This window comes from Sceloporus occidentalis, unplaced genomic scaffold (assembly GCF_023333645.1).
Source record: "Sceloporus occidentalis isolate IW3139 unplaced genomic scaffold, rSceOcc1.0.p SCAF_21, whole genome shotgun sequence".
Lineage (NCBI taxonomy): Eukaryota > Metazoa > Chordata > Lepidosauria > Squamata > Phrynosomatidae > Sceloporus > Sceloporus occidentalis.
Window position 1 is genome coordinate 5414181 of NW_028317001.1, and position 20565 is coordinate 5434745.

General features: G+C 42.7%; 1 protein-coding gene across 1 annotated transcript; it reads right to left on the reverse strand.

Annotated features, from left to right (window-relative positions):
* Positions 1–1983: 1983 nt before the first annotated feature.
* On the reverse strand, positions 1984–20135 carry LOC149301477 (putative ATP-dependent RNA helicase DHX40). The gene is made up of 17 exons (XM_089484128.1): positions 19969–20135; positions 18729–18874; positions 18411–18530; positions 17018–17248; positions 15571–15637; positions 14205–14336; positions 13151–13250; positions 12510–12596; positions 12194–12376; positions 11543–11623; positions 10240–10397; positions 6932–7046; positions 5700–5808; positions 5139–5233; positions 4681–4750; positions 3588–3816; positions 1984–3245 (listed from the first exon to the last, which is right to left on the reverse strand). Exons 1-17 carry the CDS (start codon positions 20114–20116, stop codon positions 3106–3108), a joined length of 2211 nt encoding a protein of 736 aa, XP_089340254.1. The 5' UTR covers positions 20117–20135; the 3' UTR covers positions 1984–3105.
* Positions 20136–20565: the final 430 nt, after the last annotated feature.

The window sequence follows — 20565 nt, forward strand, 5'->3', positions numbered from 1 at the left end:
ATATTAATATTGATATTATTTTGTATTGATAAAATAAAATATTATATAAATATTATTAGATATTAATATTAATATTCATATTATTTTGTATTGATAAAATAATAAAATATCACATAAAATATTATTAGTTATTAATGTTAATATTGATATTATTTTGTATTGGTAAAATAATAAAATATTAAATAAAATATTATTATTAGGTATTAATGTTAATATTTTGTATTAAATAATATAATACATAATTGTACTGATAAACTAATAATAAAATATTAAATAACATTATTTTATATTTATATTAGCAATATAATATATTGTTATTTGATATTTTATTATTTTATCACTACAATTATTATTATTATTATTATTATTATTATTATACATTTATATTATTAATATAAATATATACATTAATAAAATATCAAATAAAAAAGAGATGGGAAAGCGTAACGGAGGAGGGCTGGATTCTCTCCCACTCCAAAAGACTGTTATCAAAAGTCCATGTTGCAAACCCCTTCTCCAAAACAAAGATTGCAAATTGTAAACTCTTCTAGAACATGAACACATAGCCTGATAAACCCACAAAATACTAAAGATTGTAAGTGTTTGCTGCATGCTCAGCTAGAAGAGGTTTGCATTTATTCATCCTTGGCAATTGGAGAATGGCCATTTGGTGCCTATGGAAGGTGTGCTATTTTATTTAAGGCCTACTATTGTCCGCAAAGGCGCAAAGTTTTCCATCAAGCCTGAGCCCAGCATCTGAGAAAAGACCGTCCATCCTTCCAAACTGCTATTGCCTTAGCCTTGTATCTGTTGGACTTCATCCCCTCCTGCGCTGCCATCCCTTTTTCCTTTTGTGTCCTCTTACTGAGATTATAAACCCTGAGGAAAGAGTACAGTTTTGTTGTTCTTCCGCTTGTAACGCACCACATACGCTGTTTAAATATATGGTAATGACACTAAAGGCAAAGCAGCGCAAGGAGGATATAACCATTTCTTTGCATTAGATTTTCACGATAGCCTTATTGACTCTAATCCCAGGAGACGCACAATGTAAAAATAGAGAACGGGGGATAAAAATAGATAAAGGGGAGGAAGGGCGACGGGAGATCTCTGAACTGACCAAGGAATGGCCAGCGCTGATCTCGGTCAACTGGAACAAATGCTCACCGTTTGTAACGTTTAAAAAAGGAAAGAGATGCTTTCAAGTGTCACTTTTAAGATGTAGAGGTTGACTGCTCTCTTGCACACTTCACAGCGACAGTATTCAAAGACATAGCCATGTTAGTCTGTAGGATCAGTACATGGAGAGATCTAGTAGCACCTTTGAGACTCAATAAAAGGAAGAAGTTGGCAGCATGAGCTTTTGCAGACTTCAGTCTACTTCCTCAGATGCTCATGCTGCCAATTTCTTTCTTTCAGCGAATCTCAAAGGTGCTCCAAGGTCTTACTACACAGTTACAAGTGGGCTCATGGTATCTGCTAGGGTTTGGTTCCAGGACCATGGAGCTGGAATCCATAGATACAGAAAGCCGACTGTAAAGCACTATGCTTCCACTTGAACTGTCATGCATCATCTGGAAACCTGGGGCATGTAGTTTGGTGAGACATTAGATCTCTCTGGCACAAAGCTCTAAACATCTCATCAAACTACAATTCCCCCAGCTCCATAGGATGAAACCATGACAGTTAAAATGTTATCAATGTGTTGTAACTATGTAGTATGGAAGAAACCAGGGACAGGTGCGACCTGCAACAAAATGCAATCCAACCGCATCCAGAAGCTTGCGAGATTCCCATTCCTGCACTACATTGTTATAAGAAGTGGAAAAGTTATAAAGTGAGGAACAAGGATTTCAGCTTTCAATGAAGGTCTCTTACCTCCACAACAAGAACATCACAACCACCGCAAGGCGATACACACTCTCGAATGAGAGAATAAATACATGCGCACACCATATGAAAAAGGAGCTCAATATGAGCCGTCAAACCTTTATCGCAAACATATAAAAATTACTTCACTTCTTTTAACAAAAGGGAAAAACCAAACATTTAAAAATCCAGGGGCAGGCGCCATTTACATTAAAGCACAGCAAACAGAAAGGAGGAAGGAAGGAAGGAAGGAAGGAAGGAAGGAAGGAAGGAAGGAGATAGTCCTAATAAAAGCTTGTTAAACTTGCCTTTTAAACAGTTTTCTTTTTCAGAAAGGTTAAAACAAAAACGTCCCATCACTGTATGCCAGTTTTCAAAGTGCACCAATGAGAGAGAGAGAGAGAGATCAATGGAAGCGCTTGTAAGAAGCACATATAAGAAGAGCTATACATATTTAAACAGGATTATGATAAAAGGGTTTGGAAGGAGTGCAGCGAAGACAGACAAAAGTCTTGGAGTTTATTCAAACAGCATTGCCTTCCAATACCAGAACATTCCCCCCCAAGTTTTGCTACCCATTTTGGCACCATGAGCACAAATGGGATTTTGGGCTGTAGGATGGGAATCAGAGTTTCTTTGGGTTGGACTACAGCTCCCAGAACCCTTCACTGGGCAGAACTAATGGGAGTTGCAGTCTCACGATGCCAATCTTGCCCCAGGATTATTAGGGAACTAGCCATCTCTCCTAGCTACAAATTTGCAGGGTGCAATGTATGTTGCATGGAAAGAAAGCAGACGGTTCATGTTTGTAACATGGACGCAACCTCCATAAAATGTGTCTCCGCTGTCAAATGGGTGTCACTTGTGTCTTAGCAATCAGTACAACACAGTTGTGTGTTTGTGAGAGCCAATGGGCTGCCTAATCTGTTGCACAAAATGGGGAATTTCTTCTGTAAAAAGGTACAAGAGATCATTTTAATACCACAGAATCTCCAGCTCTGAGCCACCGCCTGCAGGACTCTCAAATGGAGCTTTTCCTTTATAGACGATCCTTATATCCATCAACAGAGCTTCACCTTTCCAATGCAATGCGATGTCCCTAAGGTCCTCCTGGGTTGTAACTCTCTCATTCTCCGTCCAACAACATGAGCAGCGGAAATTCATCTCAAGTAAGTGTACCTATCGCAGCGGGTGATGGAGAGCGTGTGGAACGGAGGCAAGGCCACAGTGTCTGGGTTAGCTCACATCCTTCGAAGGGGTACTTAAGCCCTGCGTTCGGAGTTGCTTCCTCTCCAAATAGCGGGCACGAGCGTCCTGTATAGATTGGTCGTCGTTCCTTTTCTCCATTTTCTTTGCAGACTCGCCCGTTGATTTTTCTGAATGTACAGAAAAGCCACATGCACGAAACAAAATTATTTTTGTGCATTATTTTTTGAACTGACTGGGGAACCTTTGACCCTCCAAGTGTTTCAGACTAACGCACCCATCATCCCTTACCCATTTAGAAATGTTAAGAGTCATAGAGTCCTAGAGTTGGAAGAGACCCCAAGGGCCATCCAGTCCAACCCCATTCTGCCATGCAGGAACTCACAACCAAAGCATCCCCGACAGATGGTTATCCAGCCTCTGTTTAAAGACCTCTAAAGATGGCGACTCCACCGCTCTCAAAGGGAATGTCAACATAAACTTTGAAAACAACATAAAACCAATTGGCTCACCAGTCCACCTCTCCAGATCCTCCTGGTCCTTCCACTTGGCGAGTTCCTCCTCAGTCACTTCTTCCCGCGCCATGCTGCTCAGCTCATAGGCATCGATCTTATGAAGCCGGGGCAAGAGGCCCTGCACCCATTCGTAGCGAATGGGACACACGGTTCTCACGTAAATCTTGGAGGTGACCAGGACATCATGAAAGAGGATCCATTCCAGCTGGGCTTCTTGGCCATGGAGCTTTAAACCATTTTAAAAGAGACAGAGAGAAGGAATTTGCAAGTCAACAGGACGTCAAGAAAGATTAACAGCAAAGCAGCTTCCCTCCATGCAGAGTTTCCCAAGTTCAGTTCTTGATATCTCCAAACAGAGCTGGGGGGAAAGACTCTTGAAATCCAGGAGATGACTTACAATCCATGTCCATGAAGGACAGAAGAGCATGAAACCCACTGGGTACCTTTGGGCAAGTCACATGCTGTCAACCTCAATGGAAGGCAATGACAAACCACCTCCAAACAAATATTGCCAAGAAAACCCCATGATAGAGTTGCCTTAGGGTTGCCATAAGTTGGAAGTGACTTGAAGGCACATAGCAACAATGACAAAGGCATAATTGATAGTTGACTTGAAGGCACACAACACATACAGACTGGGATTGGCAAAGTGTGGTCTAGGGTCCACATACAACCCCAATGTTGTTTTTTGTGGTCCTTGAACTCTTTAGATTTCAAATGCTCTCTTCTTTTAAAAGGGAGGTGAATTACTTCTCCTGGAAGCACTTTAGTAATGCCCTTTTTAAATAGGTTGCAGACCCTCCTGCACTCTATCTATCTATCTATCTATCTATCTATCTATCTATCTATCTTATCCTTCAAAATCAGAAGTGAGCTTCTGGCCACTTTCTTTTGGTGTGCATGGAATCAAAGTTTTGAGCATCACTTTAAAAAGTCATTGGCTTTAAACCAGCCAACCCTGCTCTAAACTCAAGATCCTTTACTACGCACTCCATAAGGTCAGGCATAGTGAGAATCTGCTCAGTGAGCTTCACCTAGAAGACCCAACCGTTCAACCCTAAACAACAACCAGCAAAAGGAAGGCTCTTACAGCCGACGAAGGGTGAATGTGCACGGTGCTGCCGTGGCCGTCCATGGTGCAGAATGACTTGCCGACCGATCTAAAAATAAAACACAAAACAGAGGAGAGTGTCGGAGAGCAGCTGGCGAATGCTGAGCCCAGGCACATCCCGCATAGAAAAACGTAACCATGCCATCTGTCAAGCCACACGTTTGGAGCTCAACCTCCATTGTTTCCCTCAAAGATGGGGTACTTCTTTCAGTCGAATGGTGGGTGAGGACAAAAGCAAAAGAAGTGGGATCAAAAATACAAGTATGTTTTACTCTAACGTTCTTACTGCCAGGACCTAAGGTCAAGGAGAAGAATTTCAGCTTTTTAGAATAGGGGGAAGGCCATATGCAAGTTGGGAAAACACCAAACAGCAATGTCCTGGGAGGATGCCAGATAACCAAATTTGTCTCAGAAGCCTCCCTCTTGCCCTGCTTTACCTCCTGGCAACGTTGGCGAAATAGCCTGCACACAGACATCGCCTCAATATTTCATTCCTCGAGCCGTCAAAATGTTCATTCGGAAAGTCCGGCCGCTGGAGAGACAAGGAGACGGAGGGAAACCCATAAGCAAAACGCCTTTTTTTAAAAAAGAGGAGCATCTGGCAAGAGACCCCAAAAAACAAAAATGACACCTTTGAGGATAGGACCATCGAAGTCTGGTTCTCCAAAACTTGTTGCCCCCATCCCTCTAGCCACATCGAACTACAATTCTCATCATCCCCCACCAGCACGCTAGCCAGGAATCCTGGAGTTTGTGCCAAGCTGAAGAAGGCTAGGCAAAATATGTTATTCCATGTTATGTTATATTGGCTGCCCAGATGCCCAAGGTGAGCTAGTAGGGGGCTTCCTCCTTGCTGGTCCTACTGGAGAAGCTGTATAAGCAAAGAAAGAAGTAATGCAATGAACAAATGGGAACTGTGGTCTTGAATGGGAGTTGCGGTCCTTATCCCATATTGGGATAAAAACCCAACACACCTACAGGGCAAGATCTCGACTCACTTGCTTAAGCTTGCTGGTGATTTCTCGAAGTTGCTCCTTCACGCTGAACGCAAGTTTCACCGCTCTCCAGTGAATCCAGTTTTTCTGACACCAAGCCGATGGGGATTTGCTGGACAAGAGTGGGGAGCAAGTAAGTGACAAAACCAATACACCCCCCCCCGATGATTTTGTATGTACACTTGTCCCTCCATGTTGGCTAGGGTTAGGGGCACAAGACCCCCATGAATGTGGAAAAAACGCAAATAACAAAAACACCATGTTTTTACCTGAGAGGATACCTCTCTAGGGATCTCTAGGTTCTCCAGCGCAACTCTGTGGTCAACGTCCGACAGACACTGACCATAGAACTGCGCTGGAGGAGCTACAAAGGCCTAGTAGGGTATTCTCTCTAGGAATCTCTAGGTCCTCCAGCGCAACTCTGTGGTCAACGTCCGACAGACATTGACCACAGACCTGCCCTGGAGGAGCTACAAAGGCTCAGTAGAGTATCCTCTCTAGGAATCTCTAGGTCTTTCAGTGCAACGTTTAGCTAAAGTTGATCACAGAGTTGCACTGGAGGACCTAGATATTCCTAGAGAGAACATATTAATCAAATCCGTGAATCATCAAATCCGCAAATACGGAGATGTGAGTGTATTTGTAACACAGATACATAGACACATGTACATTAAAACCAATTAAATGATCTACAAAATTCAACATCCCATATGAGATGGAACATCAACAAAACAGCACACCATGAAAAGCCCATCACGGTCAATCCCCAAAAGCTTGATAGAAGCAGGAATGTTTTCAACTGCTGGCAGAAGGAGACCAAGCCTTTCTAGACTCCCAAGGGAGGGAATTTCAAAGTTTGGGAGCAGAGACTACGAAGACCCTCATTCACACCAAATGTACCTAGGAAGGTAGTGGGATAGAGAGATGGACCAAACCGGAAGTTCTTAACGTTTGAACAGGCTCATATAAGGAGATGCATACTTCAACAATCCTGGACTGCATGTTGTAGTGCACTTGGAAATACAAAGGTGTTGAAAATGTCTTGCTTTGTAACCAAGTGGTAGCTATCCACTCCCACAAGCCATCGCAGCACAATTTCCACTGTCTCCATTTGCAACCTTCTGCAGCCTTATATAAATAAATTTTATCATTATGTTATTATTAATAATTATTCTGAATGTCCCTGGTAGGAGGTTTTACATTCTCCCTGTTCTGCAGCCAATTTTATTTCGTACCTTGACTTGCATTGCTCAAAGATATTCAGGAGAGTGGCAAAGTCGTTGCAGCCTCCCACTTGCGACATCAGCTCTTGGTGCCGGACTTCAGCTTCTTTTTGGCTCTCAGGATCGCCTAACGAAAGACAGATGTTGAAATCAAGTTTGGTTTTTTTATATAGGAATTGTTGTTAATACGAACCTTCATAGAGGTAGGCAATAAACATATTAAGGGAGAGGGCCTTCTAACGTAAGAGCAACCACAAAAGCCACCCCAGTCTCCAAAGCAGGGATCTGAACACAGTCCAAACCGCAGATTCCAGTTCTAGTGTGGAGATAAACTAGTTTAGTTTGCCTAAATCTTACCAAGTACATTTATTTCAGTCATGGACCCTTAAAAAAAAAAAGTGCAATATATAAAATCGGATCAAAACCGGTTGCATTAAACACTGTGCAAAGCGATCTTGTAGCACTTTTGGGACTAAATGTGTGAAAGGAGTTGTAGTATAAGCTTGGTCTACTTCCTCAGATGCAAGTCTAAGAAAGCAAACGGTGGGAAGACATAATTTAGGGCCCCAGCTGAGGAATATACTCCTCTTAGAAGCACAATTGGTTGCCAATACAGGTGTTATTCCAGAGACAGGTAAAAACATGGATTTTATTAAAGCCTTGAGGGACTGATAGATTTAATCTAAGTCTGGACATAAATTATGCACTGATCTGAACTGTTTTAACATTCCTATTTTCACTTGCTATGTCATTTAGACTGCTTTCAATCTGTTTAAATCATTTTTATTGTTTCAATCAGTTAAACTAGTTTTATTGGACACCTATGAGATTGTACAATAGGAGTGGAATATAAATATTTTAATTAATTAATTAAATTTTAATTAATTAATTGATTTTAATAAATTTATAAATTAATAATTAACAAATTATTAATAAATTAATAAATTATTATTAAATTAGTTATAAATAAATAAATAAATAAATAAATATTAATATGATGAAAAAAAGTTAATTTGTGTTCCATCTCACAAGGGCTGCCCATTACTTTCCATGTAATTTTTTGATACAATAATAATAATAATAATAATAATAATAATAAATAAATAAAACTTTTATTTGTACCCCACTTTTCTGTAAAAGCAATCAAAGCGGCTAAGATAGTTAAAACATCCAACATATAATACTTATTACATATATTACAAAATCCCCCCTTAAAGCAGAATTAAACACATTAGAATTAACATTAATTTATAAAACAAGCCTTCGTTTCCCCTCCATTACTTTCTATTACGTTCTTGAGCAGCATGAAGCTTTAAAACTCCCTCTCAAAGCGCCTCTTTAAATACTATTAAAAGTAAGATTTGAAAATGACTGTAAAATTGTTATTCTTTCACCAATAGATTTCCTTTTCCTTGTTACACTGCTTTTAAAATATCACTTTCTTGTACTGTTACAACAAGAGTAACTAGTGACAGGAAAGAACATGGTTTGTATCTTGTTCCTTCCTAGTTCTAAGAGAGATAGACTGACAAACTGTGCCATAATAATAGTAGTAACTACTACTAAGTTGCAAAAACCTGTCTAGATTTGACTTCCTTTCTCAAAATCCCATATGACTTTTTTTTTGTCCCATTCATGCTTCAATTTTTTTGCTCTCTCTCAAGGGAAAGTATAGATTTTAATTAAACTAAAACCAAAACACTATGCGTTTTTGGTACGCCTTTCTCTCCCACAGACCAAAGTGTGTTTATGTGCATTTGTATACATTTCAACCAATTGCCTCTTTTATGGTGAAAGGTCTGGAAACCATGCCCTATGAGGAACGACTTAAGGAGCTGGGGATGTTTAGCCTGGAGAAGAGAAGGTTCAGAGGTGATATGATAGCCCTGTTTAAATTTTTGAAGGGATGTCATATTGAAGAGGGAGGAAGCTTGTTTTCTGCTGCTCCAGAGACTAGGACCTGAAGCAATGGATGCAAGCTGCAGGAAAAGAGATTCCAGTTCAACATTAGGAGGAACTTCCTGACAGTAAGGGAAGTTTAACAGTGGAACAGACTCCTTCCTCGGAGTGTAGTGGAGTCTCCTTCCTTGGAGGTCTTTAAGCAGAGGCTGGATGGCCATCTGTCAGGGATGCTTTGATTGAGAGTTCCTGCATGGCAGAATGGGGTTGGACTGGATGGCCCTTGGACTCTCTTCCAACTCTACGATTCTATGATTCTATAAGTATGCACAATATTGTGTGTTTTTTATTTCTCCAAAATGCACTGCTAGTGTTGCAGATGTGCATATTTCAGAGACAAGATGGGCTTCTTCATCTTGCAACAACACTCTGGAAGAATGAAAAAGATCTTTGTGGATGCTGGATCCCACTTTTCTTTCCCATTCTTATTCGCTGCCCAGTTGCTATAAGCCAGATAGTACTAAAGAAAGCACCTTCTAGGCAAGACAGAAGAGTAAATGTGTTGTTGTTTTTAAAGTGAGAGACACAGAGAGAAACTAAAAGTACTTATAGGCCCCATTCCCACTTACAGATAAATCGGTGTGTGATCCGAATCGATGGATTGATTCAACAGTGGAGGGTGGTTCCCACAACATTTGCCCCAATCTCATGTTTTCCCACTACATTTGCCCCGATCGCGTTTTTCCCCTCCAAAATAATCCACTTGTGGTTCACATTCACAAATGAATCGATTCAAAATGATTCGACTCCAGCCGGCCGATGGAGAAATTTGAATCGATTCCAATTCGCGCGTGGCTCACGCTTGCGCAGAATTGGTTCATCGCAAAAGAAGCGAGGGGAAAAATCAGCGTCAAAAAGACGCGGGTTAAGCAGGTCTAGCATGGCATGGCCCCCCTCTCGGAATCGCTTTTTATCGGTTCGGATTAAATGGGAACCAGGGGCGTTCGAACCGGTTCAAACTGATTCACAATCTGATTTAAAAGGTAGTGGGAACGAGGCCATAAATTATTAAATCTCTTCCGCGGTCCGTTCTCAAAAAGGCAAAGGGATATACTGTCGTTGGCTGCTGAGCCAAGGAAGCGTGAAGTTAATGTGTTACAGATACAACCAGACCTTTGTCCTTTGGCAACTATAGTTTTTGCTAGGCATCACTCCTTGCCCTGGGCCTTTGATCCTTTCGATCCCACGGCTGTTAAAATTCAGGAATCTGGCACTGAAACTGTAGTAAGAGATAACTGTATATTGGGAAAATAAGTATTCTTTTCCAACCCATTCAGCAAGAATAGAAACCCACTAGAAATATGAGTTGGAAAAGATAGAACTGTGGGTGCCAGGCAAACCCGCGCCCTCCCAGCCGTTACCTGGTCGAATGAAGACTTTTTCCACCGACAACATGGCGGCAATTGGGAGCAGCAAGTTTTCGCAGCCTAGAGAGGCTGCCTTGATGACGGCGCAAGTTAGGTTTGGAGGGAGGGGAAACTGCACCATGAACTCGCCCAGTTTGGTCACGTAGCCTCTCCTATATTATTTTGCAAGGGAAAAGTGACAAATCAAGGGGAGTGGTTGGGATTACATTGGCCGACTTTGCTACCGTTGATAAATTTGGGTGTCATTCCAGAAAGCACCCTGAAACGCCAAGGTACAATTCCTCCGCCATGTAACCCGCCCTGTGAAATACCAGCATAATATCGCAACCAACCAAGAATGCCACCAAAACATCCTCAAATTTATTTCTTTGTACCTTGCATGTATATCCCTGCTTTTCCTCCAGCGAGCTGAAAGCAACATACACAGTTGCTCTCCTCCTTTCTTTATACTCACAACATCCCTGCAAAGTGGATCAGGCAGAGAGGGAACGACTCTTCTAGAGTCACCCAAGGACTTCTCATGCCCCAAAGTGGGGGCATAAATGCCATCTCCCAAGTGTCAATCCAACACTTTAACCAATACATCATGCTGCCTCTCTAGCGCATAGGAACCTGCTTTAAACCAAGCCAGACAGTTTCTTCATCTAGCCCAATATTAGGCTAGAATTCAGAAACATAGCCGTGGTAGTCAGGAATATGAGTACGTAAATAATAATAATAATAATAATAATAATAATATGTCCCGCCTCTCCGGATCGAAGTGGGATTACAACAGAGATAAAATACAATAAAATACCATAAAATATTACTAATGCAAAAAACCCTAACCCTCCCACTCTTAAATAGTAAAATCACAAGTAAAAGTTCTGGTCAAGCCACAATTGGCATGGAATGGGCTATTAGGCGGAAGAAGTTATCCTTCAAGGGTCAAGAAGGGATCTTCTAGCACCTTTGAGACTAACTGCAGGAAAGAAGTTGTAGTTTATAGAAACTTATGCTACCACTTCTTTCGTACAGTGAGTCTCAAGTGTTATACAAGATCCCTTTGTGCATCCCAATATTATTTCCTCTAGTGGGATCCCCCTACCCATTCAAGCTACAGAGTTGCATTGGAGCCACAGGTCCGGGTCTGAAACACCAGGGACCTCTTCCCTTCCCTAGTGACAAAAATCGAATCACCCCCAATTTACTAGTTTAACAATTTGCTGCCTTTGTATGACACCTGAAATCTGCTGCTATCACACTCTTCCTAATGACAGAACTGGCTGTGATCGTTCACCCAGATCCCTAAATTTACCTGTCGATGGCACTGCACTGGTAAAGCTGCTTCAGGGCTTCCAGGATGCGCCTCTCTTCTGGGCGGTCCAGATAAGGAAACCTGCACAGAACACCCCCAAAGCAGATAAACAATCCAGTCACCTAGGCTTCTTTGCAAGAAAGATGCCCAAGAATAACTAAAACAAACAGCGATCTTAGAAGGAATCAAGTCTGAACCTTTCTTAGAAATCAAAAGCATTGAACTGAGGCTATCATGTTTTTGGACATATCATGAAACAATAACAAGACTCACTGGAAAATCAGATAATGCTTGGCAAAATGAAATTAAAGTATTACATGATATTTGTTTTCTGCTTCCTTCCCCAATCCCCTTTCCCTTTTGTTGCAGTATATAGATAATCTGCCAAGGCAAAGGTGTATCCTCAACCAGAAAGGCCTTTGGAGCATCTGACAGCGTCTGATTTGAAGTTATCCTTGTATTTTTAATGTGCCTTAAGGTAGCATTCCTCAACCACAAGTCATGGCTAGGGATTATAGGAGTTGTGGCCCAAAGACATCTGGAAGGTTGAGAATGACTGTACAATATTGTCGATGTTCAAGACGCACAAACTGTTATTCCTCTATCAATATCTCCCATAACTCTGTTCATCCTTCTGGCAAGATGGGTTACCTGATAACATCATGTATTCCAAGGCACTTCAAAGTCAGTATCACGGACGTCAAACTGGTTCGCTTTATCTCTGGAACCATGTGGTCAGGCATACATTGCTCCCAGAATTCCTTGCTGTAGATCCGGTAGCATTTCCCAGATGCTGTCCTGCCAGCTCTCCCGGCTCTCTGCAAAGCTTCGCTTCTGGAGAGCGACACATGGAAGTTATTTAGCTTTATATTTCTTTACATCTGAATTATATAAGTATATGCCAGGTGCCAAAGGAGGGGACAGTCTCAGATCGTCTTCTTATAACCCAGCATTGCCTCCAACTTACTTGGAAATAGGGACGATCTCCAACATGTCCAAGCCCACTCTTGGGTTATGGTTCAATTGCTTCACAAACCCACTGTCAACCACAAACCTGAAGAGAGACAGAAATGAGAAACATCATTGTAAAGCTAAGTTCACAAAACAGCGTCAAACCTTTAAGTGTGTGGTTTTGGGGGGGAAATAAAACTACAGTACTGAAGTTATCCAGAAATTTGGGGGATATCACCATGAAGCTACTGATGATGCCCAAATCTCTCCTGCTGCTTCCGGAGTAATGGAAGAAGTCCTGAACCAAAAGAAGGGTTAAGAAGCTGACATGTACTAAAAGATCCTAGCTTAACCTTGCGCTTTAATGAAGGGAAAGCAGAATATTAAACGCAGCTTCAAACCATGGCTTCATATCCTCGCTTATTCTAAAACTGGTAACCATAATCCAGGCCCTGTATGGCCACAGGACAGGAGGACAGATATGAACTACATGCTATTGCAGGTTTGATCCCTACTGGAATACGCCCAGTGAATCCAAGAAATTTATATTGGCTTACAAAATTTCCATTAATCCACATGATCTAACAATGTACAAGCCCTGGTTTACTGTTAGTGATTCTGCTGTTTCTCCCAATCAAAACCCAAAGAACGGCTCACCTGATCCCATCGATGGTGAGAGACGTTGCGGCGATGTTGGTGGCCACCACACATTTCCTTATCCCCGGAGGCGGAGGAAGGAATATCCTTCTCTGCTGATCTAAATGAGCAAAGAATGAAAGATAAATGCAAAACCTCGGCATTGTAAGTGCATCTTTTACAATAGGTTGAGGGCTGCCTGTTGCGCAGAGGACAAATCTGGAATTTGCAGAGACAGAGAAAACCAGTATAGAAAGCTTCCAAGACCCACAGCAACTTTTAGGAAAACGGAGCCATGTGGAGGAGTCCCAAAACCATTGACTTCATGTAATACATGCTATATTATGGCTTCCCTCTCTTAGTCATGCTCATTTTCCTTTTGCCTTCTGCACACCTGGGACTCCTAGAGTTGCCAACTGATGGAGGGAAGCAAAGCATCCATGCTGGATCAGACTCCACTTGCTGAGATCCAGCTACCATACTCTCATGTCTAGCATTTATAGCCATAAAGTCTGAAACTAGCAATGTGCTGGATGCAATATGTAATCTGTAATTTGCACAAGACCAATACAAACCATACAGTCACACATACACAATGCATACTGTAGCAAACTGTCAAGGAGCTAAATACAAGTCCACCTCCCCCCAAAAGCAAAAGGCCCCAATTAATTTATTTACAGATGAATAATAATAATAATAATAATAATAATAATAATAATAAATGATTTATTTATAGCCCATCCATGCTTGTTTAGTAAAAGTCAATTCTGGTATGTTTAACAAGGCTTGCTCCTGAGTAACTCTGCAAAACACTGAATTCTGAAAATGGGAAGGGACTCAAGATCATGGCGAAAAGGTAGGATAGACATTTTTAAAACTAACCCTACCATAATCTAGATTCCAGATATGTTGGACTACAATTCCCATCACCACAGCCAGATCAACCACAGCCCCTTTTGGCAGAGGATGATAGAAGGTGTCATCTAACAACCTGGATGATGTCGGTTTGGAGGAAAAGCTATAGTGCATTAAGAAAGTCTACGCAACACATCAGTTTCAAAAGCAAAAAGCTCACCTGTCGGCATTGAGCCATACAAGGGGAGTATAAGCAACCCTTCAACAGCACTCTCTCTCACATCAAAACGGTAATCGATCCGCTCCGCTTTATGGAAAAGCAATTCGCATGTTCTTTCAATCTCAGATTGGCCTGAAATAAAAACACAGTAGATTTTTATTTGTTGGGGAATTTAGGGAGACTCTCCAAAACAGCAGCTCAAAAATGCATCACATCCTATTAATGTCATACTAAGTCGGCACATTTGCCATTCTACCACACTAAAGAAGGTCTTCACATCAAGGACTGGTGCCTGGGTTTTCTACTTTCCTTCTCCCTCCCATTTTATCTTCATTTTGTGCTGTGTCTTTTTGTTTTTAAAGATCATATAAGCAAAGAAGGTCTTTTTTCATACATATGTAAGCCACTGGTACTTATATGTTTTCATGCTGTGCAGTAGGACACGAATGCCATGAATTATGGGGCTTAAAAGTTTACAGTAACAAACTTAAACTACTTTGCTAGTAGGAGAAAGAAGCTATGGAAGAATGTGAAGCCTCCCATTACTGAAGTTTCGGTGACTTTGGCCCCATACAGATTGCCAAAATAAAACTGCTTCGGGTCATTTTGGAGGTATGCTGTTTAAATGATGCATGCATCCTAAGAGTCTGGAAGCTGCGCCAAAGCTGCGCTCCAGTCCTTAGGACTGGATAGTGGTTTTGGCGCAGTTTCTGGACTCTTAGGACACATGCAATATTTAAACAGCATACCCCCAAAGTGACCCGAAGCAGCTTTATTTTGGCCTGTCTGTATGGGGCCAAAGTAAGGATGAGACAGGTTTGTCACTGCCTTCCTCCAAATGTTGTTGTCGATGGGAGCCATCCAGTTGACTCTGACTTAAGGCAACCCTATAATAGGGGTTTCTTGGGTATACCCCCAACTCAATATTTCAATGATCAGCAGGTAAAGATTTTCCTATTTCAGAAGGCTTTTGGGAATGGATTGCTTCTTGTGTAAGGGACCTTTGTTTCGTGCACTGTGTGTGTTGTGAGCCTTCAAGTCGTTTCCGACTTAGTGGCAGCCCTAAGGCGATCCCATCATGGGGCTTTCTTGGCAAGATTTGTTCAGAGGAAGTTTGCTATGGCCTTCCCCTGAAAGTGTGCGACTGGCCCAAGGCAACCCAGTAACTTCCATGGCCAAACTGGGGATCAAACCCTGGGCATTGACTTGAACCCTGTTTTCTCAGAGTCGGAGTCCAATGCTCAAACCACTACATCACACTGGCTCTTCCTTTAACTATAGCCTACAGTTTTAATTTCATCACCCAAAGAAGAGAACGTTTGCACAAGGTGATGTCAAATGTTTGGATGCAGGAGAAGATGCTCACCAGTCAGAAAAACCAGGATGTCTCCAGCCGCGCCATTCAAATGGATGTCCAAGGTCACTTTGACGGTCTGAAACGAGTGGCATTAATGGGATTAAGAGGAGGCTCAAGCGAGATCCTCTTTCACACAAAAACGCTGGAAGGGATTTTCCCTCTTGGTCTCGTATACACAAGCCAGCTCACAATAACCCGCTGAGAAACGGATAAGACCTAACCAAACTTGCGCTTACTTCGGTACAATCGATCGGCTTAAAATATTTAAATACCATTTTCCTTTTAAAAAAGAATCCAAAATGGTTTCCATGCAATTATAAAAGCGTGGTAAAAACATAGCAACCGTTGGGTATTACACGGCTTTGCAAGACAAGTCTTGAAACAATGGCCTGTTAGAGACTGCCAAAATAAAGCTGCTTTGGGTCTCTTTGGAGGTATGCTATTTAAATGATGCATGGGTCCTAAGAGTCCAGAGATCGCGCCAAAGCCACACTCCATTCATAAGCACTGGAGGGCAGCTTTGGTGCAGCTTCCGGATTCTTAGGATGCATGCATCATTTAAATAGCATACCTCCAAAGAGACCCGAAGCAGCTTTATTTTGGCAGTCTGTAACAGGCCAATGTCATCAGTTAACAGGAAAAAGCCAAGATAAACTAAGAAAACGTGCATCTGGAATGTGTGATCCTCCAGTTGTTGTTGGAGTGCAGCTCCCATCATCCCTCACCACTGGTTATGCTGAGAGGGATCATCCAGTATAACACATGGGCATGCAGGAATACACAATTACAGAACCCTTCAAAAATGCCCAACCAAATGCCCTCTATTTAAAGACCTAGAAAGACATGTCATAAACTGGTTGTAAGTGGACCTCAAAGCACTTCTGGGTTTTTGTTTTTTGGCTTTCTGAGGAGTCCACACAGATCTTGTGGGGGTCTCTGGGACAGAAACCTAGCCCCTGGACCAGGGATGGGTGACTGAGGGAGACTAGGAGGCCATACAATTCCCATCAATATTTTTTTTAATGGTCCCCAAATGCCCACCAAGGAGTATGGGGGATTTTTGCCACATTTTAGCACACCCAGGCCATCCGAAGACCAGGAGAGGTCTTCTTTAAAAACAGGCGCTGGGATCCTATATGACTTTACATATACCTAAATATATGTGCACAGGCACTACGGCACCCAAATCCCTTTTGCATGTGCTGCTGTCAAGCTTAGTGTTACCCATACTATATCTGTGTGCTTCATTTTCACTGCCCAAGTGTAGCGCCCTACCATTCTCTCTGTTGAAATTCATTTTGTTAGTTTGGACCCATATCCAATTGAGGGAAAGGATGGCATTTCTCAGTATGTAAGACCTAAATTTGGCCCACAGACTTCAAGATGCCAAGTACTGAAAAAGATGTTGTCATACCCACCCTTCCAGCCCCCCAAAAACACACCAAGGAGCATGCACCTCTGTAACATATGCAGAACTTTCGGCATCTTTCGGCCCCAAGGCACCACAGAAGATCTCCTTAACAGGATAGTTTCGTCCTGGGATATCCATCACCAAGCAGCCGTCGAAGAACTCAGAGAACTTGTCGGTGTCCAGGGTGGCCGACATCACCACCACTTTCAGGGGTTTCTTTCTTTCAGGAGGCTTCTTCTTGTGTAACATCTGCTTCAGCAAGCCAAACAGGATATCCTGGCAGCGAAAGAAAGGACAAAGTCTTAAGGGTTTGAGTTCTGACAATGACTATTTGAATAAAACCTAAAAAGAGGATGGGAAATATCTGGCACCCAGATGTTTTGGACTTCAGCTTCCCAATGCACCAGCTAACATCACCAATGTTCAGTCTATTGGACTTGTAGAATAAAACAACTGGAGAGACAAAGATTCCCCAACTGTGGTCTAAGAAGAAGACGCTGAGACTGTAGAAATGAAGGCAGCATATGCTGGCCTCATCCACCAGCCAAGAATCATGAGCCAAAGGAAAAGATAGCCTCCAGCGCTAGAATCATGTATACTTAAGTAACTTCTGGCCCGATAGAAACGTCACCCACCCACCCTCCAATCACTGGCAGAATGGACCTCCTTCTCACCAGGCACCTGATGCCTGATAACATAGGTTTGCAGAGAAGTCACTGTTGTGGCAATAGCGTCCCAATCATGACTAAGTACAGTAGTGATAGTGAATACAGAATACAGAGATATAGCCGTGTTAGTCTATGGAATCGTTATGCAGAGAGACCTTACGTAACAGTTACCGAGGTTTATTTATCCATAATTATTTCTTATTCATGACTGCTATTTAGTCACGACTGTGATGCCATTGCCACAATTAACTTTACCCCCCAAATATACCTTACCGGGCATCCATTCTACCAGCAATCGGTGCATGAGTGAATGAGATTTCCATCAAGTTTGTGAGAGTCAGGTTGGAGAGGTGACAAAGGGCCCATACAGACAGGCCAAAATAAAGCTGCTTCGGGTCACTTTGGAGGTATGCTATTTAAATTATGTATGTGTCCTAAGAGTCCAGAAGCTGTGCCAAAGCTACGTTGCAGTCCTTAGGACTGGAGCATTGCTTTAGCATGGCTTCCACCCTCTTAGGATGCATGCAGCATTTAAACGGCATACCTCCAAAGTGATCCGAAGCAGCTTTATTTGGGTCTGTCTGTATGGGTCCTTAGTTCAGTAGACTTAACTATAGTTAGCTCCCATGATAAGTCAGTAGCTGATAAAAGTTCACCTCTTTGAGTCTTTTTTGTGTGCAGAGCAAACTAAAACAAGAATGAAAACAAACAGCTGATGTGGATCCGAAAGCGGTTTTAGTCCACTTGTAGGCCCAATATCCAGCACTTACCGTACTCAGGCTCCTCTCGTGCGCTTCATCGAGGATCACAATACTGTATTTGGTCAAATGAGGGTCTGCCAGTATCTGTCTCAGCAAGCAGCCGTCCGTCATGTACTTGATGGACGTTTCCTGCATAGATTGTAAAAATCAAGCGTTTGGTTAGAGGCCAAGCTTGAATAAAGCAATCGGATCGGCATTTGCTGAACCTCTGACAGTTGGGCTGGTTTGCTTTTCTGGACTTTAAATAGAGTAGAGGAGCCAAAAATGGCCCACTACCTCTTAGGTTTAACAGCTAAAAGGTTTCACAAAGCCATTTCGGACTTGTACCTCAGAGATGCATTCTTCGAATCGGACCTGGTACCCGACAATGCTCCCTAAAGGGCAGCCCATCTCCTCTGCCACTCTCTCTGCCACCGAGATGGCGGCCATTCGCCGCGGCTGCGTCACGGCGATCGCTCCGTGCTTTGCCAGACCTGTGAGGAGGAACAAAACAGTTCCATTGATTTTACAGAAAGAGGGTAACAGAGAAGTCATTTCCCACTCTCAAAACAAAAAAGGTTCTTAAATCACAAGGCAGATGTGGCACAACTTCAGGCTGGGAAAGTTATTGTTGGACCACAACTCTCAGAAGCGTGGCCGCTGTGTCTTTGGACACAAATACATTTGCCAAATAATGATAGTTATTATGAGGACCAGCATGGCATAGTGGTTTGAGCGTTGGACTACAACTCTAGAGGCCTGGGTTTGATTCCTAGCTCTGCCATGAAACCCACTGGATAACCTTGGAGAAGCCACACTCTCTCAGCCTCAGGGGAAGGCAAAGGGACTGTAGTTTTTGTGAGACATTTTGAGCCTTCTCTATCAGAGAGTGCTCTGGTGCCACAATGAACTACAAATCCCAGGATCCTATAGCCTTAACAGCCCTGTCTCAATGCTAAGGAATCATGGGAACTGTAGTCTTTGTGAGGCATTTTGAGCCTTCTCTGTCAGGGAGAGCCCTGGTGCCACAATGAACTACAAATCCCAGGATCCCATAGCCTTAACAGCCCTGTCTCAATGCTAAGGAATCATGGGAACTGTAGTCTTTGTGAGGCATTTTGAGCCTTCTCTATCAGAGAGAGCCCTGGTGCCACAATGAACTACAAATCCCAGGATCCCATAGCCTTAGCTGCTCTGGCTCAATGCTAAGAAATCATGGGAACTGTAGTCTTTGTGAGGCATTTTGAACCATCTCTGTCAGAGAGAGCCCTGGTGCCACAATGAACTACAAATCCCAGCATCCCATAGCCTTTGCTGCCCTGTCTCAATGCTAAGGAATCATGGGAACTGTAGTCTTTGTGATGCATTTTGAGCCTTCTCTGTCAGGGAGAGCCCTGGTGCCACAATGAACTACAAATCCCAGTATCCCATAGCCTTAACAGCCCTGTCTCAATGCTAAGGAATCATGGGAACTGTAGTCTTTGTCAGACATTTTGAGCCTTCTCTGTCAGAGTCCTGGTGCCACAATGAACTACAAATCCCAGGATTCCACAGCCTTAGCTGAACAAAGAAAAGGTTTAAAAATGACCTTCTTGGTAGAGATATTTGGGGAGCTGGGTGGTCTTCCCACTCCCTGTCTCTCCTGTCACCACCAGGCAGCCATTTTCTCCCACAGCAGCCACTAACTCCCTTCTGTACTTCCATATTGGCAACAATTTGGGTCCTTTTCCCTCCATCTCTGGCTTCTTCTCTTGAGCTGAGTCGCACTCTTATGACGTCACAGCCAAACTCACGCCTCCCTCCCTTCTTTCAGCCTTTGCTCCTTGGCTGCATCTACACTGCAAAAATAATGCGCTTTAACTGCCCTGGCTCCATGCTATAGAGTTTTGCGGGGGCTTTGTAGTTCTGTCAGAGAGGGTCTGTTTCTCCGCAGGAAACTACAAACCCCAGCATGGAACCCAGGGCACTTGGACTACAGCTCCCGGAAGCCTCAGCTATGTTGGCCAATAGCCTGGGCTTCTGGGAGTTGGAGTCCAAAAGCCCTTGAAGAGCACAGTTTGGGGATTACTGATATATAATATAGATATGATACACACACACACACACACACACACACACACACACACCCCAGTGGTCCGCAAACTGTGCCCTTTAAGAGATTCTGGACTTCAACTCCCAGAAGCCT